The 24,035-nt window shown below is 35.1% G+C and overlaps 1 protein-coding gene across 4 annotated transcripts; it reads left to right on the plus strand.

Annotated features, from left to right (window-relative positions):
- Positions 1–625: 625 nt before the first annotated feature.
- Positions 626–23,179, plus strand: LOC129060690 (septin-7-like). Of its 4 annotated transcripts, none has more exons than XR_008527612.2 (7): positions 626–1,137; positions 7,657–7,757; positions 8,658–8,792; positions 15,187–15,304; positions 18,133–18,217; positions 19,518–19,614; positions 21,787–23,179. XR_008527612.2 is itself a non-coding variant. In XM_054560741.2 (5 exons), the coding sequence occupies exons 1-5, from the start codon at positions 907–909 to the stop codon at positions 18,148–18,150; spliced, it is 603 nt and encodes a 200-aa protein (XP_054416716.1). In that variant the 5' UTR covers positions 626–906; the 3' UTR covers positions 18,151–18,867. The 4 variants fall into 4 exon arrangements, 2 of the variants coding, with proteins under 2 accessions (XP_054416716.1, XP_054416715.1); XR_008527611.1 differs by lacking the exon at positions 21,787–23,179 and adding an exon at positions 20,973–21,768; XM_054560741.2 differs by lacking the exons at positions 19,518–19,614; positions 21,787–23,179 and having other exon boundaries at positions 18,133–18,867.
- Positions 23,180–24,035: the final 856 nt, after the last annotated feature.

The following is a 24,035-nucleotide window of genomic DNA, read 5'->3' on the forward strand; positions in this document are numbered from 1 at the left end:
CATACATCAACCTCTAGTAAAAAGTGGCATGCTCTCAGTCAAAGGGGTAAGCCCAAACCACGTGGAGAGAATCTTATCTCTTTTGAGAGCTAATATAAAAAGAATTCCTCCTAGGCATAAAAATATTGTGAGCTAATATAAAAAGAATTCCTCCTAGGCATAAAAATCAGTTACTTAGGCTAAACATGCCTATTATGCTAAGTGAGTTATTAACAATAAATACTTTAGCTGTGCCATGTTAATTATCATAATCTGATTTATAATTTGTTTTAACCTTAGGTTATATATACCTTGAAGCCATTTATATTTTGGTATACTTGTAATAGTTACTATACACTGGACTATGTATATTGGACTAAACATGGAGAGTCAAAAAAGAGTATGTGGTCAGAGTAGAAATCATGCCCTAGCTTCCTTCGTGTCTACCTCCTACCTTGAGTAGAAGCGGTAGAAAAAGTAATTACCTAAGACTTTTTGGATTCTGGTTTGTGGAGAGGCACCCTTATATTTAGGCTGATGGGCGGCGAAATTAGAAAATATTTTTTGTGATTTAGAATTTTATACGGAGATGTTCATTGTGATTAATTATTCTTTGTATTAGCAGATTTTTGCTTTTTATAGCTGCATGATTTCTTGTTTATTAGTCATTCATTATTGTCTATTAATAAAGAAAAACTTTATTTCACTGAAGCAGTGATATATAATCCAACTTGGATTTTTAAATAATGACTAACTTTTTTCTTTGGGAATACATTACTGTTAAAAATGTAGATTATTAGATACATTACTTTTAATGAATGTAAGTGGTATAATTAGAAGGCTGAAAAGAATCCTTGGAAACGTGAGTTTAATTTGATAGCTAAGAAACTGAGGACAAGATACTTATTCTTTGTAGCATATTTTCTAATGTCATTTCATTGTCTCACCAAGAAATACTTGCATAAAGCAAATTCAATTATAGCATCTGTTGAATATTTAAGGTTGGGTAAAGTGGGTGAGTTTAACAGATATTTTCCCTTACTTCTTTTAGGCGAATCTGGATTGGGAAAGTTGACATTAATCAACTCATTATTCCTCACAGATTTGTATTCTCCAGAGTATCCAGGTCCTTCTCAGAGAATTAAAAAGACTGTACAGGTCTAGATATTAGTATTTTTAATTGATGATAAGCTGGAATAATATTAATACACACAAAGCACATGTTGTAACTTTTATTATGCTTCCTTAGAGGTAAGATGCAAATTTGCCCTTAGCCAGTGTAAGATGGTAAATATGACTTCATAAAATTAAAAAAACAGAAGAAGTACAGTTAATCGAAAGAATTATCTTGACTAGAACTTTCCAAATTTGTCCTAAGGATTCTCCTAGAGATGACACTGTGACATAGTAACCAATTCCCCTAGAGTTTTGCTATGTAGTATGATAGTCATTTGCCACATGTTTAAATCAATTAAAATTAATTAAATTAAAATGCAATTTCTCATTTGCTCCAGATACATTTCAAGTGCTCAACAGCCACATGTGGCAAGTGGCTGCCATTTTGTGCAGCACATATATGAAGATTTTCATCATTGTAGAAAATTGCATTGGACAGTGTAGAGAAAACATGATTCATAGAAAAGCTATTGTTATTTAAATACAGTGTTCTACATTAGTCAGTGGGATAATACCATATCATAGTTGAATGGCAATAGCAATTCTTTAAGACTCCCAAGGTATATGTGATCTAATTTACTGCTTCTCAGTCTTTGCTATGCATTCCAATCCTGGGTATCCTGTTAAATCTAGTTCTTCTAGTATTTCTGAGATGGGCTGCCTTTCTACATTTCTAACAAGATCCCAGGTGATGCTGATGCTGCTGGATGGTAGATCACATTTTATAAAGCAAGGGGCTAGACTCTAGATATGCACTTTTTATTAAATAGTACAGCAGCCTGTAGCCACATGTGGCTATTAATCTTTGAAATGTGGGTAGTCTGAATTGTGATGTTCTGCAAATATAAAATATACCATAGATTTCTAAGACTGAGCATGGAAAAGAAAATCTCCATAATTTTTTATATTGATTGTATACTGCAGTGATAATATTTTGGATGTATCGGGTTAAATAAAATTGACTGATTTCACCTTTTTCCTATTTTAAAAGTGGCTACTAAGAAAATTTTAAATTACTTACATAATTGACATGGTATTTTTATTTGGCAGCGCTGCTCTAAGCTGTTGATGAAAAATATTGTTGGTGAGCTCTGCTTAGGTAATATATAGGACATGAGCAGAGAGGAGGCACGTGAACAGTTCTGGCTGGAGTAGGCTTCATTGAGACCGTGATGCTTTTAGCTGGATTTGAAGAAGTGGTAGTGATCATCCCAGTGCACAGGATAGGAGGACAGTCTATATATTCTGAGCAGTAACTCATATATATCATACTGCAAGACCCCACAGGAGTAATTTTGTGAGGTAAATATCTTATTTCTCCTTTTTAATGTTTCTATTTTAGGAATTTTTTTTTTTTTTTTTTTTAGTAACCTTCATAGGGCTTGAGATTTAAAATTACCTGCAAAATTCTACTCTAAAAACTTGATCCTACATGCTTATTTATTTTGTGATAAATATTGGAAATTTTAAACCTAAGCAAGAAAATGAACTTTGAACTTTCTTAATTTGGGTATCTATTATGAATACCTTCACTTAAGTATTTATGAATTTAGATATGAAAGGTAAAACTAACCACTATCCAAATTAATATACAGTTCATTTCCAGAACCCTAGTTTCTTCCATGTGCTCACTCTCATTCAGTATTACAACCCCCAAAGATAAACACCTTACTGACTGCCTTCTCCATAAATTTGCCTGTTCTTGAATGTTATATACATATACTTTTTTGTATCTGTTTTCTTTCAGTGAAGATTATGTCTGTATTATTTAGTCATGTTGGGTGTAGTTGTTTTTTTCATCGTCGTATAATACTCCATTGTGTGACTGTATCAGTATATCCTTTATTATTTATTGTAGATAAGCCTTTGGGTTTTCAGTTTTTTACTAACGGGAACATTCTTGTGCATGTCTTAGTAGACTTAGGCACTCATTGCTGTTGTGTGTGCATAAAGATATAAAGGTATTTGAGTTTATTTTATTTGATTTCTGGTGAGGTTGAACATGTCTTTTGTACTCAATAACTGTTCAGATTTCATTAAAGTGTTTTGGTAATCTTAATATTTTCTGTCATTTTCTTGCTGATTTATAGGAGTTTGAAAAATCTAATAATCCCCTACATTTTAGATATTGCAGACATTTTCTCCCCAGGTGAGCATCTGTTAAAGATGTGACAGGCCCTCAATTTATTAGAATTCTTACATTGGCTTAGCTTCAAAATAAATTGCCTAAACCCATTTTACCTTCCTTTAAAGTAACACTTCAAAAATATCCTCTTCTGTTCTGAATATCTTCCCAGAAACTCTCTTTATCTTGAAAACAAAGGGGTAATGGAGGTGAGAATATCTCTAGTTGGATTTTTAAGACAGGCCTGTGCACCACTGTTAAATATCTTTTCTTTACCAAAAAGAATACCTGTAACATTTGAGAACCAGATTGATCCTTAGTAAAATCCTGTAGAAGTCCTCTTTCCTGATTGAACCATGGAGGTGTATTCCTTTATATACTGAAAACTAGCTGAAGATAATGTAACTCTTTTGCCCAGTTAGGAAAGAACATGCCATATTACGGACAGGGTCAGAGTCATTCAAGAAGCCTGAATATAGTTAGAAAATGAGAATGTAATCTTTTTAATAGTTGGCTGGCTCCTTACCAAGCCCAGCAGTCTTGAAGATATAGGGGAAATAGTGTAAACGGTTGTCAAGATGAATCTAAAATGGAAATTAATCAGTTCCTTAGAATAGATTGAGAAATTAGCTTTAGGAAAAAGATAAATTTCACACACACTGTACCGTGGAAGGTACAGTGCTGATTCAGACAGACTGGGAATGGTCTCATTTTTAAGTGGTGATGTGAGGTACTTCACTGAGCATTATGACAGGCACGGGCTTGGGAAGAGCCTATTAGGAAATGGGAGAGGCATGAGACTAAGGAGCACATAAGAGGAATATTAGCAGAGAAATTCTTGTTGAGGTTGAAGGTCATGAATTTTATGGTATAGGAATAGAAAGATGGGTTAATCCAGAATGGGATTTGAGTTGGAAAGAGAAAGAAATAAAGGTTTTGGGAAGGAGGTTGCTAATAGAAAATGAGAGGGGCAAGGGATTTGAGGTCTCGGTGTAAGGGGACAGGGATATGAGGAGTGGAGAGGTTCAGAATAGAAAGCCAAATTAGAGTTTTGGGATCAACTTTCTTCTTAGTAAAGTACTGGGTCTTCATGAGAAGGAAGTATTCTTGAGGCATAACTGTTCTACTATTGGTTACTTCCTCTTTCATTTTCTTGTGGAACACGATGAAACATTTAAGATGATTTTGTCTTTTGAGCCAATAAATAAGGGAAATCGTTTTTGTGTTTGAGCTAAGTGGAGTATCTCAGGCCATTCCAGTGTCTTCAGAGTTTTGGCTATAATGCTACCTCTTGAGCAAGTGTAGGTAGAGATAAGCTCCTGACAGAAAATTTTAACCCTCTCTTCAAAATGTTATGTGCTTAATTAAATAACTTCTTAATTTACCTTAATAAATGGCATGTAAACATTAAGTTAGAAAAGGTTAGTGTATATGAAGCTGTATAATCAACATTGTTTGACTTTTTTTCCTCAGATTGTAAAACTGAAAACTCAGTATACTAATACTCTTGTATACTGTATACACTCAGTATTAGAAAATGAGTACCTTTGATTTCTGGAATCTCGGATGCCAAAAGAGGTCTCAATAGATGAATTATACATAGATGATTCATAGACGATAGTTTTAGTTTTAGTTATTTTTCAGGGAAAAACATTTGAAAATGTTCTTGATTCATTTTTTTGGTATTAAATTATGCAGCTAATCTTAGAGAACCCTGAGTGATGCTGTGAAAGATGCTGATGTGACCTGCTTAAGGAAAGTGCATGGGAAACTGGCCATTTGGAATAGATTTGTTAAGAAAAGTTTGAAATTCTTGGACTTGAACTAATTTGTTTTCCATGGATCCCATGAGGATACTTGTCAAAGCAGATGATAGGGTCCAGTTGGATCCTGTGAATGGCACTAGTTTACAGTTATGTTTTCTGGATCTCTTCCATATGTCGCTGACTTCTTTGTATTTGACCACGTATGGACATACAGAATTTCATAGGCCAGAGAAGAAAAGAAGCTTTATAAACATTCCTTATGTGTGTAAAATACAAATCTTCATTTGTCTTAGCAAGTCAATAAGTAATTAAGTTGTTGAACTGATTTTTTTTTTTTAACAGGGAAATATCTTAAAATTTAAGCTGTTAGGTTAAAATGTGTATTTGGTATACAGCATATTACTGAAGGTAGAATGGGCTTCATTTGGTAATAAAGGAACCAGAAATATTTTTAAGTAAAATTGGGAGATGATTCATGTAGATTAACTATATTGTTGTATCACTTTCTAGAATACAGTATTATGTTGTTTAAAAGAGTAAGTAGGTAAAGGAGTGGTATAATTACTTTGGCTATTTCTGCTTCAGCCACAGTTACCATGAATAAATGATCTGTCTTTATAAAGGAGATGGAGGTGAATTCAAGATACTGAGATGTTAGATTTGACTGGGTTGTCCTTTGACTAGAAGATTACCAGATAAAGAAAATGTAAACTTCCTAAACCAGATAAGATGATATCGTTAAAAATTTTTTTTGGCCCAGCACTTTGGGAGGCTGAAATGGGAAGATTGCTTGAACCCAGGAGTTTGAAGCTGCAGTAAGCTATGATCTACCATGCACTCCAGCCTGGGCAACAGAGTGAGACCCTGACTAAAAAAAAAAATTTTTTTTCCTTTGGTTCTCATGATTTCACACTGATGAATCTGATTGTTTTCTCTGAGTCATTTTGCCTCTCTCATGTTATTAGGGTAACCTGATAATAGACATGTTATCTTAGTTATGTGGTATGTAACAGTGATCTTCTAAATGATGTGCATCCATCACTGATACTGAGGATGATCAGAAACTATTACAACTCTTATTTATTGATGTTTACTTTTAATCTACAGATAAGTGATAATACATATTAATACTTAATATTCAGATTGCCAATAGTATATATTTGGTGGGTAAATATCTTTTGGATCTGCAAAATTTTCACTGATAGTTTGTATCAGGATCAAAGCAGTTTGAAGAACATTAATCTAAAAGATAAGACCTTGGCATCTCATTTCTGTAAAAGATAAGTCATGCATGTCCACATCTCAGGCAATTTTTTTCAGTTTTATAAGTTTTATTCTTGATAATAAAATTCTTTTAACAGAAAACTCTTGATTGCTATAGACCTCTGCTATGTATTCAGTAGTCACTAGCCACATGTGGCTATTTAAGTTAATTCAAATTAAATAAAATTAAATATCAGTTCCTTATTTGCACTAGTCAGATTTTAAGGAGTAAGTAGCCACATGGGCAAGTGGCTACCATATTGGACAGTGTGGATACACAACAATTCCATCATCTCAGAAAGTGTTATTGGATAGTGTGGCTACAGACTTTTCTTGCTCAGCAATCTTAGTCTCCGCATGTTAGTCTCTTCATGCATTAGGTAGCATCTATAAAACATGCCAAAAGGAAATAGGCTATCTCTAAAAGTGTACCAAACTTTTTGTCTTGTAAATTAGCTTATCAGCATACTTGGAGCCTCTTGCCTTAATAAGGACTTGATATAAATGTGTATCAGGAGAAAGCCTGTCATATGAAGGAATTATTCCCTTTTTATTTGAATCCGTGTTTGCTTTATCTTGGGCTCCTGAAAACTGATACTTTGCATTTAACAGCAGCATATGCCCAGGATGAATGATAATACATCTTCTGATACAGAGCTTGAGGTTACAGAATATCTTAAATTGTTCCAGGAACTGTTGTTATCATTTAAGTCCAATAATCATTAAGATTTCACCCTACCAGAATACACTTTTTTTTATTAACTGTCTGGACTTTTGCTGATTACATTGTCCAGAATGTGGAGTATCGCATTTGAGAAGAGGATTGGATCCTAGCCATAACATAAATATAAGGGTAATTACATCCATGCTGAGAAAGATTTAGGAATGATAGGAAGTTCATTTGAGTGAGTGGTTTGGGCCAAACTTGATAGAGAATAGTCCAGGAAGACATTTACTATAAACGGTAGATTAAATGTTCTTGCCTGATTAATTACATTTGAACTCTGTGAATGACTGAATCACTCCAACTGCTTATTTGTATTATTAGATGCACATTTAAGTTATGTATTACATGTCTTTAGTGGTGATCACTATTTTATCAGTTCCTCTGTCTTTCTTTATACCAAGTATGACTCATAAACTCAGTATTAATTTGCCAAGAGATTGGCATACTATTTGTATATATGCTTTTCTTTCAAATAATCTGGATTCCCAATGCCCACAATCATTGATCCTAAAGAAAATGTGGGAGTAGGTAGATAAACTCAAACATCCCTACCATCACCCCTGGTAGGAAATCACTGGTGTAATGTATGATATTAACATCTGCACCAATTACTTTTATAGGTGGAACAATCCAAAGTTTTAATCAAAGAAGGTGGTGTTCAGTTGCTGCTTACAATAGTTGATACCCCAGGATTTGGAGATGCAGTGGATAATAGTAATTGGTAAGAAGGATTTGTCCTCACAACTTTCCAGTGTATTTGGGGTACTGGGGTGGTTAAACTTTCTCTTCTTAACATTTTAAAACTCTTCTTAGCAAAGGTCACCAAACTTCAAGTAACATGACAGGTTTGTATAACAACTTTGCCACTTATTTGACAAAGTTTAACTTCAGAGTTAAACAAAGAAGTTTAACTTCTTTGAACCCATTTACTTTTCTATAAAATGGAGATAATACCTATCATAGAATTGTTTTTAAGACATATTCCAAAATAACGTAGCTAGATAGAAGAATTCTCATTATTGTAAGAAATTTAAAACTGTTTGCTTTAATTTTATCCATTTGTATAAATTCTATCTCAATCCTAATTTAAACCTGATATTTAGACCTTCAGTTTTTCCATTAAGTCCTAAGTGAAGAAAACAACTATGAAATTTTAGTCTGAAGTAATTATCTTAGTGTTTTATAAATAACTTTTATTTTTGTTTGAATTCACACTGTTTTCGAGGTATTTTTCTGTCAACTCTTAAAACTCCTAAGTTCATCGTGAAGTTTTTATATTATTTAAAGTAATCTCTCATTTGAAATTTGAAACTGAATATAATTGTTTTCATATTATGAAGTGTGTTATTAATACACTTACTAGTGCCAATAATATGCTAATAATTTAGCTGTGTTTCAACAATAAATATTTTCTTTCATTTGGAAAGTTTTGAAATAATGAATAAAGATTTATTCAACATAATTGATATTTTTGAATCTTTATATAGAATAACTTGACATATCTTCCATTGGTAAGTTCATTTTGCCTATTTGAAAATATTGATTATTGTCCTTTAACAGTCATCAGTTAATTCATATGTAGAATTACAACTTAATTGTTTTGTTTATTTGCATTCTATAGCTGGCAGCCTGTTATCAATTACATTGATAGTAAATTTGAGGACTACCTAAATGCAGAATCGCGAGTGAACAGATGTCAGATGCCTGGTAACAGGGTGCAGTGTTGTTTATACTTCCTTGCTCCTTCAGATCATGGGTCAGTAACCTGATACTTCTGATTCCTTTTTGTTGTTGTTGCTTACTGTTACCTTTATGTGCATATTTGAGTAATCTTTAAGTTTGTGAAGTACATACATCTATACCCATTATTAAGTACCAAATTTCATGTAGAAATGTCTTAGTTGAAAAGCTTTTTAAGTCCTGTGTAAGCTAACAGTGATTTTACTCCTGAGTTCTTCATTCATAAGGATTTTCCCTGCTTCATGGAAATAAACAGTGTTGCCACCATGGTTTGAGGTCTCAACGTGGCAAATTTAGCTTTCATGTTGAACTACCAAATAAAGAGAAGCAGCCAAACCAGTTAGACATATTCACAATAAATCCAAAGATGCTATTTATTATAAGTCTCATAAGAGATGGTTATCAAAAGCACTTGCATGCCAGTGTTTTCTTGTGCCATTTCTTTCTGCAAGAAATGTTTGGCTTCTGTTTCACCTTAGCTGTCATGGACATGTCGTTTAAGTATCATATTGTCAGTACTAACTTTTGCTTATTAGGACATAAGACCTAAGAATCTAGACATTAATCTGTTGTGATTGTTCTGTTTGTTATAGTTAGCCTGTACTCCCTTTTTTTGTTCTTTGTACTTCCCCTTTCATTTTGAGTACATATATGTGTCATTTGTAACTGCAGATTTTTCCAATTATTCTTCCTCAGTCTTTTCCTTTGGGTAAGTAACTCAGCATACATAATTCAGCCACCTGGTGATTGTAACGCCACCAAAAGAACTGTAGTAGCATCAGGCTAAATAGCATTAAGTTATCTAACACTCACATTACAGTAGAGTAAACCAGTTCCTTCAGGTATACCTTTCTCTTCCATTTTTGGCTTCTCGCTCTCTTTTTTTTGTTTGTTTTTATAGATGGGTCAATGCCCATTATCACTCTAGATGGATAAGGGAGCCTTAATTATATGCTTATATTTTTGCACTGTCAGACTGGAGTGGGGTAAAAATGTTTCTTCTTTTATGTCTAATACTCTTGTTTGTTTGTTTTTTTGGTTTTTTTTTGTTTTTTTTGCTGTGCCCTAGACCATTACATAACTGAAGACTCCCACCTTCAGGCAGGATTGGGTAGTACATGTTTGTAACTACCTGGCATTGCCTTTTGTTGAGGTAATTTCAGTTTTTATTATTATTAGTAGTAGTAGTAGTAGTATACTTTAAGTTCTATGGTACATGTTCACAATATGCAGGTTTGTTACATATGTATACATGTGCCATGTTTGTTTGCTGCACCCATTAACTGGTCATTTACATTAGGTATTTCTCCTAATACTATCCCTCCCCCATCCTCCACCCCACGACAGGTCCTAGTGTATGATATTCCCCGCCCTGTGTCCAAGTGTTCTCATTGTTCAGTTCCCACCTATGAGTGACAAACACCTATGCGGTGTTTGGGTTTCTGTCCTTGCGATAGTTTTCTCACAATGATGGTTTCCAGCTTCATCCATGTCCCTGCAAAGGACATGAACTCATCCTTTTTTATGGCTGCATAGTATTCCATGGTGTATATGTGCCACATTTTCTTAATCCAGTCTATCATTTTATGGTGTTCTCAGTTTACATATTTAAATCACTAAACTGACTCTTTGACTTAAAAGGCTCAAAAAAAGTCATCTCAAAAATACAACACACCATATAACCTTTTATAAGTGTTTGTGTAGCTTCTTGAATTTCTATTTTTAAATCATTGTCATTTAACTTGTCAGGGCCTTTTCCTGAAAGCCAGCAGAGTGAAATCTTAACCTGCAGTTGAGTCAATACAATTTGTCAGCTTATAACCAACTTTATTATTTTAGATTTTCTGGACTCTCTCCAACTATAGTAATTCTCATGAAATCACATTCCTGCCATCCCCTTGGGGAAAATTTTATTTCTTAAAATTGCATGGGAAATGAGAGCTTTTTTAAAAGAAAAAATTTTTTATATTCAAATGATATGTAGTGGCTTTGTGCCATTTCTTATTCGTCACAAGGGGTAAGATGTTTAAAATTGCTGTATCTTATATATAAAAATGTACCTTTGAATAATTTCTCAGTTTAACTATTTTTAGAAATGGAGCAAAGTTTTGCCCATTGGTACATGATATTGTGGATTAAGTGAAAGAATATGAGGCTGGGCGCGGTGGCTTATGCCTGTAATCCCAGCACTTTGAGAGGCTGAGGCAGGCGGATCACCTGAGGTCGAGAGTTCGAGACCAGCCTGACCAACATGGAGCAACCCCGTGTCTACTAAAAATACAAAATTAGCTGGCCGTGGTGGCGCATGCCTGTAATCCCAGCTACTAGGGAGGCTGAGTCAGGACAGTTGCTTGAACCTGGGAGGTGGAGGTTGCAGTGAGCCAAGATCACACCATTGCACTCCAGCCTGGGCAACAAGAGTGAAACTCCATCTCAAAAAAAAAAAGAATATGACACAGAATTTTATGTATAGAGTTCCAGGTACCCTGCTCACTACAGACTGAAATTCTATGCGGTCTAATAAATGAATCAGAGCCTTTCCATCTTGTCTGGGTAGTCCCTAGGTTCCCTTTTTAGAGGGTTTTGTTTTTAGAATGATTATAAATTCGTCCAACAGTGCACTTTCAGTGCCTCCTACCTCCCTCTACCAAGTATGAACTGCATGCATGGCTGATTTATGATTTCGGCTATTATCGCTTCATGTGTGTTGTTCACTATATTGTAACTGTTATTAAAGTAAAATACTGACTTGGAACATGAATTTTAAAATGGTGTTTTATCCTTCTAGTATTGATTCCCACTTTTAGAAAAATTGGTGTCATCCAGTGAGTTTTATACAGAAGGATTTTTTCCCTTAGAAATACATACATACATACAAAAAAAATTTGTCATTTTCCCTGTAGTTGTTTATTATGCTGTAGAATTTGAGGCTAAATAGTCTTTTCTCTCTACTGTGGGTTTATCTTCTAGAAATGATAAAGGATTTTCTATTGCTTAAAAACAAGATTTAAAAACTAAATTTGTTGATGACTAGCCAATATAAATCTAAATGGACAGAGGGAAATAATTCAACTGGAATGTAATACACATGTGAACTAAATGTTTTCTGTTGCTGACGTTTTGTAGGCTTCTGAAATTTAATGAGACTTTTACAAGGTTTACCTTTTTTCCTAAAGTTTAACTTTTAAACTGACTTAAATGTTTTTTGACCCTTTGGTTATATTTAAGAAGTTGACTTCTCTAATTTCCTTGTCATGTTTATTTTTAAATATCTTTCTCTTTAAAAGTTGGGATACTATAATAAATATTCAGCAAGTATTTTGCATTTAAATATAAAATCTTGTTATTGGATTTTAATACTTTATATTAAATGCCTTTAAGATTTATTAAAATTTTAGATTAACTGCACTCTGCTTTTTTGTCACTGGATTAATAAGCAGGCTTGTATCTGACATAATAGCTTAATAAGGCAGTGACAATTTAAATTTGTCATGAGTATAAATTGAAAAATCATAACAATTTAGAAATCGGAGATTGAATATTTCATGGCATTTATATTTAGTGTTTTATATAATGATTAATGAAAAGAAGCAAAATTTAAATTGTTTTTCAAAGATGGATAGGTTCAGGCCAGATGCAGTGGCTTACTCCTGTAATCCCAGCACTTTGGGGACCAAGGCAGGAGGACTGCTTGAGGCAATAGACTAGGCAACATAGTGAGATCCTGTCTCTACAAAAAATTAAAAAATTAGTTGGGGCTGGGCGCAGTGGCTCACGCCTGTAATCCTAACGCTTTGGGAGGCTGAGGCAGGTGGATCACCTGAAGTCAGGAGTTCAAGACCAGCCTGGCCAACATGGTGAAACCTCGTCTCTACTAAAAATACAAAAATTAGCTGGGCATGGTGGTGGATGCCTGTAATCCCAGCTACTTGGGAGGCTGAGACAGGAGAATCACTTGAACCCGGGAGGCAGAAGTTGCAGTGAGCCAAGATTGCACCACTGAACTCCAGACTGGGCAATAAGAGTGAAACTCAAAAAAAAAAAAAAAAAAATTAGTTGGGCATGGAGGTGCACTCCTGTAGTCCTAGCTACTCAGGAGTCGAAGTGGAAGAATTGGAGGCTATGGTGAGCTATGACTACACCACTGTACTCCAGCCTGGGTGACAGAGCAAGACCCTGTCAAAAAAATAAATAGAAATGGGTAGGTTCTTTTAGTTAACACTAGTGAGGCAAGAACACAGTTTACAGATAATCTAAACAGTGTTATTCCATCCACACACTCTTTTTCATTGTGCTCCCTATTCTCTGAATGCCAGTGTCAAATTTCAAGGGATTTAAGACAAGGAGAATTAAAATAGGAGGCAACTATCTTAATTCTCCATATTTGCTTTCTCCGCCTCACTGTCTCTGTCTTTCTGCCTGTCAGCCTTACCACCACAGTGAAGTATATAAGTTAATCTTTGTTAGTAAAAAGGACTGGACTATCTTATTAGTTTTAGGGCTCTAATCCCCCCAATTTTAATATATATGTTTCTCTTTCTTCATTTTAAAATGTCAGTCAATTCAATTATTAGTATTAGTCAATAAAATTAATAACAGAATGAGACTTTTGTTTCATTTTTCTCATGTTTTTATAAAAGCTAATGAATACCGCCGGGCACGGTGGCTCACGCCTGTAATCCCAGCACTTTGGGAGGCTGAGGCAGGTGGATCACGAGGTCAGGAGTTCGAGACCAGCCTGACCAACATAGTGAAACCCTGTCTCTACTAAAAATACAAAAAAATCAGCCGGGCATGGTGGCGGGTGCCTGTAATCCCAGCTACTCAGGAGGCTGAGGCAGGAGACTTACTTGAACCCGGGAGGTGGAGGTTGCAGTGAGTTGAGATCGCGCCATTGCACTCCAGCCCGGGCAACAGTGTGAGACTCCGTCTCAAAAAAAAAAAAAAAAAAAAAAAAAACAGTCAAGGAATACCACTTTAGAATGATAGTCCTTTGCAAAATATTTCTAGTATCTTCATTTATTCTTGTGAAACATTAAATTTTAGTCCACAGTATATTCTAGATTTGAGGACTTTGGTTCTCATTTAGAATTACTAAAGGAAAATTACAGCAGCTTACTTTTTTTGTCAACAAATATTTGGGCACCTTCTCGAGTGTTAGATACCATGCTAAGTGCTGAGGATACAGATGAATGAGATAAGGCCCTCACTGTAAAGGGTATTTCAGTGAGAAGATGGGAGAAACAAATACAGATGCTCCTCGACTTGGGACGGGGTTACATAAACCCATCGTAAGTTGAAGATACGTTTGATACACCTTGCCCACTAAACATTATAGCGTAGCCTACAGTTTGGCAAAATCATCTAACATAAAGCCTATTTTGTAATAATGTTTTGAATATCTCATGTAATTTATTGAATACTGTACTGAAAGTAAAAAACAGAATGGTTGTATGGTTTCTGTTCAATGCGTATTGCTTGCACACTATCAAAAAGTTGAAAAATTGTTAAGTGGAACCAGAGTTGGTGAGGAACCATCTGTATGCAGGCAGGCAGTTACTGTACAGCACATTAAGTGTGACCACATAGAACTATGCCTAGTCTTAGGTTAGAGAAGGACTCCCAGTGGAAATTGGATCGTAAGCCAGTATCCTAAAGGATGAATAGGAATTAGCCAGGCCAACGAGAAGGAGGATGAGAATGGAGGGTGTTCCAGCCAAGGCAGTAGCCTGTGGCCAGATGCCAAAGTACGGTGCTTTCAAGGAATTGTAAGAAGTAAAAGGCTGGCACATTGGAAGTAGGAGGCAAAGGAAAGGCCAGGAATGCTAAGAGATGAGGTCCGCTGGAGAATCTATGTCTTCACAAGCCTCATAGGCCATGCTAGTTAAGGCATCTGGTCTTAATAAGATTTTTGGTCAGGGCATAACTCAGTAAGATTTGGATTTAGAAAGACCACTCTGACTTTAGTATGGATGGTCTGTATTATAGTTATTCATTCCAAAGGTCTTGGTGGCCTAGACTGAAGTAATGGAATTGGAGATATGCATACATACATATATACATCTATACACATACTATATATATGGGAAGAGGATTAGAGGAGGGGAGGAATGCTAGGTTTCACACTTGAGTAACTGGGTAGACTGTAGTGCCATTCACTGAGATAGGAAGCATAGAAGAGGGAAAATGGGGTTCAGACGAGCTTCTGATTTTAAGGAGCCCATGGAACACCTGGGTAGCATAGCCACTGGGTAAACACAAATGTGGAACTTAACAGTAAGATATGGCCTGCGTATGAATATTTGAGAGTCAGTTGACCAACTGAAGATAATTGAAATCTAACTGGGGATGTGAAGAATCTTGTTCTCTCAAACTGATTAATTCAGTCATATAAAATACGTCTATTTCAGACTTACACCATTGGATATTGAGTTTACAAAGCATTTGCATGAAAAAGTGAATATCATCCCACTTATTGCCAAAGCAGACACACTCACGCCAGAGGAATGCCAACAGTTTAAAAAACAGGTGAGCAGGATGTGTTAACTCAGGTTTCTTATACCATTCTCATAATTTGCAGGTTTTACTATTTTTAGTATAATGTGTTGCAATCCATTCCTCTTACTGCTTTACTGTATTGTCATTTATACTGTATTAAAAATAACTTGAATCTTCTGCCTTAGTTTTCCCCTCAAAGCTCTTACCCATTGTCATAGTATCCTTATCCTTTGTCAGTTTTTAAATATGGCTGTTTTAAGTTTTTTTGTTTTGTTTTGTTTTTTTGAGACAGAGTCTCGCTGTGTTGCCCAGGTTGGAGTGCAGTGGCATGATGTCTGCTCACTGCAAGCTCTGCCTTCTGGGTTCACGCCATTCTCCTGCCTCAGCCTCCCGAGTAGCTGGAACTACAGGCGCCCACTACCATGCCTGACTAATTTTTTGTATTTTTAGTAGAGACAGGGTTTCACCGTGTTAGCCAGGATGGTCTCGGTCTCCTGACCTCATGATCCACCTGCCTCGGCCTCCCAAAGTGCTGGGATTACAGGTGTGAGCCACTGCACCCAGCCTTAAGTGTTCTTTAATAACACCCCCACGCAGATAATTTCTCCCCATACTCTTTAGAATTATTTTCTTAGAATGAATTCCCAGCAAGAGGATTATTCTTTCAAAGGCTATGATTGTTTTTATGGGTGTTTATCTCCCCCACTCCCCATTTTGTCATGGTGCTTTCCCAATAAAACAAATTCATTTTATAAAGCATACATCTGTTTCACTGTGACTTTGCCAGCATTGTTTGTTATTTTTATTTTGAAAACCTTTTTGGAATAAAGTGGTACCTAATCATTTCTTTATCTTTTCCTTTTATTTTCCAGAAAGGCTGAACATTTAAAAACAAAGTTTTCTTTTTCACTTTTTGTAAAAACCTGTTCAAATCCTTTGTCTTTTTGACCAGTAGTACTTGGTATTGCCCGTATTTATTGATATGGGTTCTTTTTATTCTGGGTATTTAGTTCTCTCTCATTTTCACAATATTTTTTACATTTTCTCTTTTGCTGCTTATATCCTAATTTTGTTTTCAGTGCACTTTATGGGATATTTATAGTTTAAGTTATTGTTCAAACCTGTGACCCTAAGATTAAGAGTCTCATGCTGTATGACTGAGCTAGCTGGAAGACCACTAAACTGTTTTTCTAGACTCATGTCTAGTTGTCTCAATAATACTGAGTTATACAGTCACACATATTTCTAATTTAATTGTTTGGTTCATTATATATTATATTTTATGAAATGTAGGGTCAATTCTGGAAACTTTCTCTATTCCAGTAGTCTTTATATTCAGCCAGTATTATATTGTTTAAACCACAGCAACTTTGTAGAATATTTAAAAATAGACGGTAATTATCTCTATTGTCCATATACTCCTGCTGTAACAAACTATTTTGTTTTTCACCTTTTTCAATATGAAGTTCGGAATACCTTGAAACCTGTTATAAAAAGCCTGTTAAAATTTGCTTTGAAGTTACGCTAAATTCATATAAATTTTCAGAATGTTTTAGTACATTGTTTTTACTGTATCTAGTATTTTTCTGTTTTACACTTATCCATTCCCATTTTTATTTTGTAATGTGCTATTTCTAAGTTTCAAGTACTATCATAATACCTTTCTCTTCTTTTATTATATATTTCAATTTGGATTTTTACTGATAACTTTAAGGTAAAAAAAGATGAATATGAAGTGACCTCTTCTTTCAAATTGGTCACATTCTGGTGGTTGTACTCAGGTCATTTTAATATATAACCTCTGACTAAAACCACTGCTTTTAGACCTAGCTATCATTATTCGTTTTTCTCTTCATCATGTATATGTTGCCTCATTTATTCTGTTTTTTTTTTAAATATATATGTAGGTACATACATACCCTAATTATAAAAGATATGTGGTGCTATTTTTCTTCAGTGACAATTTTACTTCTGTTTACTTCTATCTAGTATAGTAACCATATAACACAATTTATTCATGGTCCTTTTATAGCTGCTGGGAAGCTTTGCCATGAAAATTGCACTAAAATATAAGTATAGGCAGGGAAGCTAGTTTTAGGTATATCAGCCATTGGTTTGTTATGGGCTCAAAGAAGGATAGGTAGTTGAAAATTATTTGGACGTCTGTATTCTGTTTAGAATTTGGAGTGGTTTTGGACATGATAATTTAATTTGAACTAGGTCATTCCTGATGTTATTAATAAGTTGTCTTCTTTAGTTTTCTGCATTCTTATTAATTCTTGATTTCTAGGGTGTGTTTTCTCCCTGTGTCCTCCCCTAATCTTATACCTGCTGCTCCTCAGTTTGTGTGTATGCACATGTACATGCAAGGATTTTTCTGATGAATGTGCAGGAGGCAGTGTTGTACTTAGTTTTACTTTACTTTTGCCAGATTCTACTAAAACTTTTAGGTGAGTTTAGCCCTGTTTATTCAACTAAATAAGATACTTGGAGATTTATATCTAAAGGAAGAATCTCAGTCATTGTAAATAAATGACCTAAAGTCATTATTCTGGAAATCAACCAGAGAAATTCCTTTCTGGAGTTTTACATCTTTTTTGGAACTCTTTTGATATGATAGCTGTATGACTTCAACACTTCTGAAGTAATTGGATTTGGTGTTTATATATCAACTTTGCAGTTTAAAAAAAAAAGACCAGCATAGTACTTTGATTTTAGATTACAACTTTGCATCATTAAAAAAACAGTAAAGGATGTGGAAACAAGGAGCCATATAGGAATCTAAGAAGCATGTAATAAACATAAGACTAATGTACTGATTATGTATGGTGCTCTTTCACTGACTACTTCCATTTTAGATAAATCCAAGAACATAAAGTTAAAATATATGAATTTCCAGAAACAGATGATGAAGAAGAAAAAAAACTTGTTAAAAAGATAAAGGTAGGTTCATCCCTGTACATACACTAAAGTAATCTGAGGCCTTAAAAACATACTACAGCATCCACAGGAAAAATCAAAAGTATCAGTGTTTTAAGTAGTTGGCTTACAAAATGCCTAGGGAGATTTAATGTTGAATTCAACTTTATAGTTAACTTTGAAGATTAGCTAGTATATATAATAAGCAATTGTGTAAACTACTGAGGTGAATAACACAATCCTTATTTCAAATTGTTTTTAATTAACTGGCTTTCATATTATGTAATTTTGTCCCTCTTAAGAAACAAGTGATGAGAAAAGAGAGAATTCCTTCTGTTATGTTTTAATTGCCAGATAAAAATTGTATTTCTTTTATCTTTATAAAAGCCAACCAAAATTACAGCTAGATAGGAGGAATAAGTTCTAGTGTTCTGTAGCATTGTAGGGTGGCTGTAGTTAACAGTAATTTAGTCTATATTTTCAAATAGCTAGAAGAGAGGATTATGAATGTTCCCAATACAGAAAAATAAGTGTGAGTTGATAAATGTGCTATTACCCTAATGTGATCGTTACATATTTGTATACAGGTATCAGAATACCATACTCTACCCCACAAATATGTACAATTATGTTTCAATTAAAAATAATAAAAACCAACCAAAAATTCACATCAACACAATTTTCTGTATTTTAATTTATCGTGGTTTTCTAAGTACTTTGTCCCTAAAAATGGTATACTGAATAATGGCATTATGTAGGCAAATACCTTGGAATAATGAAATGCTTCTACCTCGCCAGTGAAGAATTTCTGCAGTTGTGTAAATTAGCTGGTTAGATATTTCCGGGAGCCACAGAATCGTGAAGGGCTATACATGGATGAATACAAATCCAAGTTCCAAAGTTAGAGCTTAGCAAATATACTATTCCCTGCTTTAGGTACTGTTACAGTTGGTTTGTGATCAAGTAGTCAGGCTAGTCATTAGCCTCCTTTTTTTTTCCCAGATGCTAATATATTTTTTACCTTTTTCCCCCCAAGTATGTGACAACTTTCTGTGGTGATTTTTAGTAAATAATTTGACCAGTATATGCTTGAATATTCTTAACTTTAAAGAGAACATTTAATTTTATTTATTATTTACCTTGGTGGTAATATCATGTGATGTCAATTTACTAAATATTGGTTAAATGGCCTATAAAAACTAATGCAGAAACTATCAAAAGTAATTTTTTTTTGGCTAATCTGTTGAGTCATGTAACTTTTTTGATTCTTGAAATTTGTGAATACTATAGAGATGTATTTGAACAAGAATACTTTGTTTTATAGGACCATTTACCTCTTGCTATGGTGGGTAGTAATACTATCATTGAAGTTAGTGGCAAAAGGGTCATAGGAAGGCAGTATCCTTGGAGTGTTGCTGAAGGTAAGGTTTTCTTCAGTGAATGAGTTTCTATAAGATCTCAAAACTGTGATTAAAAATTTGTATTTATAGTAAGGAGTATAATATGCATACTGTATTGATATAATCTAGATTTCAAGGATAGTACTGATTTCAGGTTCTTGTAGTCTCATTTTCCTCTTAAATACATTCATCTTTTTCAAACCCGTATCCTACTAAGTCAGGCAAGTATGTGTTAAGTCCTAAAGTTGTAGTATAGGTTGAACATTCAATTTTTTTTTTTTTTTTTTTTTGAGATGGAGTCTCGCCCTATCACCCAGGCTGAAATGCAGTAGCATGATCTCGGCTCACTGCAACCTCCACCTCCCAAGTTCAAGCGATTCTTCTGCCTCAGCCTCCCAAGTAGCTGGGACTACAGGTGCGTGCCACCACGCCTGGCTAATTTTTGTATTTTTAGTGGAGACAGGGTTTCACCATATTGGCCAGGCTGGTCTTGAACTCCTGACCTTGTGATCCACCCGCCTCAGCCTCCCAAAGTACTGGGATTACAGGCGTGAGCCACTGTGCCCAGCCTAGGTTGAACATTCTTAAAGAGAAAATTCAAAATATGAATTGCTCCAAAATCTAAAACGTTTTGAGCACTGACATGCCACTCAAACGAAACGCTCAGTGGAGCATTTTGAATTTTGGATTTTTGGATTAAGGATGCTCAGCCAGTAAGTATAACACAGATATTCCAGAATTCCAAAAAAATTCAAAACACTTCTGGTCCCAAGCATTTCAAATAAGGGATACTCAACTTGCCCCACCCTGGCTGGCATCCCTGCCTCATTATTAAGTCTATTTCTGTTTTCTTATTTGAAAACATAACTAAAATTGAGGGGTTCTTTACCTGGGGCCCTAAGTTTGCTCCCAGGGAATCTAATGAACCTCCTAGAATTAAACATTTTGGAGAGAAGGCTAGTCACTTTTATCAGAATGTCAGATGGGTCATGGACCCTCAAGAATTATTTTTAAAATGTATAAGCCCAGTTAAAACATTCACAGTCTCCTTTCCTCAGTGCAAAAGTTGCCTTTTTTGACATCGCATAGAGTAAAAAAATTTGATTAGTAAGAGATACTCTTTACTAGTTTTGTAAGGAGTTTTTTGTTTTTTAACCTGCTGTCTTAAATTATTAAGGGTTAAGTAAGGAGTTTTAAATACCAATAAAATCTTATTTATAACACCAAACCTCAGAAGTCCTTCCTCTTGGCAATAGGTTTATTGTATTGGTTTAATCTGATATTTAATCTTCTGTATTATAGTAAGCTGAAACCAAAATTGAGACATGATTGTTTTATGTTTGTTGCTATTATTATTGAATTTTTTTTTTTTTTTTAAGAGACAAGGTCTTGCTATGTTGCCCAACTGGCCTCAAACTCCTGAGCTCAAAGTGATCCTCCCACGTCATGCTCCTCCCACATCACATCACTATAGGCACACACCACTGCCCCTGGTTTATTTTGAACAGCTCTTTAATTTTTAGGATATTGTTTCAAGTTACTGTCCTTATTGACAATTTTCCCACCAGTGACCCCTGTACCTTGTTCCCAGCTCTCTCTGTCATGCCCAGGCAACTTTCAGTTGCTGAGTTGAGGCTTTAGAACTTACATACCCCTTAAAAATAGGCACCAGAGAAATTGATTTGCATCTCTCTTTTGTAGTTTACCCCTCTACTCCCAAGTAATATTCCTGTTTGTGATACATTCTTTAAAAATAAAAGTAAAGAATCTTAAAGTTCTTGGCTCCCTTTTTCATTTTGGTTACCTTAAGATTTTTTTCTAAAGTGATTCTCCCTTCACTTACACCACTGAATTTTTTAAATGTATTATATAATAAATATATTTTTTACCAATAATGAGAAAATACGTGATTTCCCCTTTCAAAATTTCAAAGTTGTTTCCGGAGAGCTCATTTTAGTTAGGTTGACATATCTGTTTCTGAGGATTAAACTACAGTAAGGTAATAATATAGTACACTTCTCTGTCATGCCCTTACATTGAGTACTATGTTAGTGTTAAATCTCAAAAAAATTGATCTAAGCTGTTTTGCATTTCCCCTCCCTTGTTTTTACCCCCCAGGTTCCTGTGAAATATTTTTTGAAAAGACTAGGCTTAGTGAAAATATAATATTTGCGGTCTATTTTTTTCTTATAGTTGAAAATGGTGAACATTGTGATTTTACAGTTCTAAAAAATATGTTGATAAGTTAAGTGCAAGCAATGATTGAAATAGCATAAGATTTTCTTTCCCTAAATAAGAGTTGGATAGATTTACTTTTTGCCTTCTATAAATGTAGCTAATTTAAATTTATATCTTCAGTCTAGTAATGAAGTAAGCACTACAGGTAGACGATTCTTTCTCCAAGGTTTTGAAGTCATCAGCAAAAGTTACAAAATAATTTGTGTGTCTAGGGATACATATGAAAATTAGTCTCTTTACTTTATCGTTATACTTTGTGTTGAGGTTTAATACTGAAATAACTATGGAAAGTGAAATAGAAGAGGCTCTTCTTTCTTAATGTGAAAAACTTGTGAAAACTATATAAGGGAAGGCTAGTTTTTGAGTCAAAAGCTAGAATTTGAATGTTAAAAGGTGCACAACCTGGTGGCTGGTGAGTAGGGCATATTTTATGTACTGGAACATAGCGAACAAAGCCAATCTTCCTATCAGGTGAGAAAAAAAAATCCCTACATTGTGTCTTGCACACCTGCTGAAAGAGAAGGAAAGCCTATGGGAGCAGGACATTGAGGCCATCCTGATTAGAGGACCAGGACTAGTAAAGAGGAGCTCTTACTAATGAATTAGAAAAGCAGCAGCAGAGAGGAAATCATGAAGAAAAAGTGTAATAGGACTAGAGATGTTAGTAGGTAAGGAACAGAAAAGGCATCAAAATGATCCTCAGTGTTTTCATATTGAGACACATTCCTTCCTCTCCCTACCTCACTCCCCATTTCCCACTTCTCTCTTGCTTCTCTACGCCTTTACCACATACTCTCTTTAACCTCCAGTTTTAGATATCTGTCTTAAGTTGATATCTATTCATTTTCGTACCTCTTACCCACTTTCCCAAAACGCAAGAATCTCTTTAGCTATGTAAAGAAAGGTAGTAACATAAATATGGATAATAATTGGAAATCATGGAATAACAAGAAGGTCATTCTCACAAGTGAGAAGTGAGGGGGGAAATTTAAGAGAGTCAAACTGCTACCTCAAGAAATACAATAGAGATGAGAGTGAATTTTGAAATGAAAGAAATTGACATGTAATTGATCTTTATTTTCAAAGGAGCAGGTGTTTTTGGTAGGAACTACATGACAGGGTTGATTGAGCAGTTGGGGTTGCCAGGCCTCAATTAGGGGAGAAGAGCAAATGCACGAGAAGGTCATCCTCTGGGTTTTGAGAATACAGCACTTCAGGCTCTGTTATGAACTATTCCCTTCCTCTTCCATTCTTAAGGTGTGACTTCAAAAGGATACCTATTAATAATATAATCTGCTATGACAGTATATAAGTAGAGAATGTTTAATAAATACTAATTACCATTGCATTCCTCTTATTTTTAAATCTTCTATGGTACTTGCCCAGTGCTTGACATGGTGGCATTCTATAACTTTTTCTTATGTATTTTAAAAGTATACAATCAATAATTTCCTACATACCTAAAACACTGTAGAGGGGAAAGCTAGTTACTAAGCCAGAGGCTACTTTGTTGAGATGGAGTCTCGCTCTGTTGCCCAGGCTGGAGTGCAGTGGCACGATCTTGGCTAACTGCAATCTCCGCTTCCCGGCTTCAAGCAATTCTCCTGCCTCAGCCTCCCGAATAGCTGGGATTACAGGCATGTGCCACCACACCTGGCTAATTTTTGTATTTTTAGTAGAGATGGGGTTTCAGCATGTTGGCCAGGCTGGTCTCAAACTCCTGACCTCAAGTGAGCCACCAGCCTTGGCCTCCTACAGTGCTGGGATTACAGGTGTGAGCCACCATGCCCACCCAGCCCAGAGGCTACTTTGAATATTTGAAAGTTCACAGCCTGGCAGCTAGTGAGGGTCCTCCCTGGTATAAGCATTACAGAGCAAATTGACCATGCCTGCAGGAAGATTTAATACAGCAGAGCAGCAAGCCTTTTATGCCTAAAAATTCTAAAGTTATACATTATTTAAAAGATGTATATTTAATTTAGCTCATGTCTTTAAGACAAAGGTGTCTAGTGGATATTTAGTAAATACCTGAAGGAAGGAAATATAATACCAGTATTGCAGATGTCTGTAAATCCCAAGTAATTGAAATCTTCAGGTCAAAGGAATAGTGATTGCTTCTAAGAAAGAGTCAAGTTCAAAGAAGCGTTTGCTAATTAAGAGAACTGACTTACTCCAGGCAAACCAAAGAAGGCAATGGAAAGGAG

Source organism: Pongo abelii, chromosome 6, assembly GCF_028885655.2.
Source record: "Pongo abelii isolate AG06213 chromosome 6, NHGRI_mPonAbe1-v2.0_pri, whole genome shotgun sequence".
NCBI lineage: Eukaryota > Metazoa > Chordata > Mammalia > Primates > Hominidae > Pongo > Pongo abelii.

Bases quoted from the DNA above. Each gene is read 5' to 3' on its own strand.
- LOC129060690 (XM_054560740.1), top strand. From the start codon at position 907: ATGTCATTTCATTGTCTCACCAAGAAATACTTGCATAAAGCAAATTCA. The intron at 7,758-8,657 runs GTAAGAAGGATT...TGCATTCTATAG, and splicing joins GCAGTGGATAATAGTAATTG to CTGGCAGCCTGTTATCAATT. The intron at 15,305-15,566 runs GTGAGCAGGATG...TTTTTGAGACAG, and splicing joins GCCAACAGTTTAAAAAACAG to AGTCTCGCTGTGTTGCCCAG.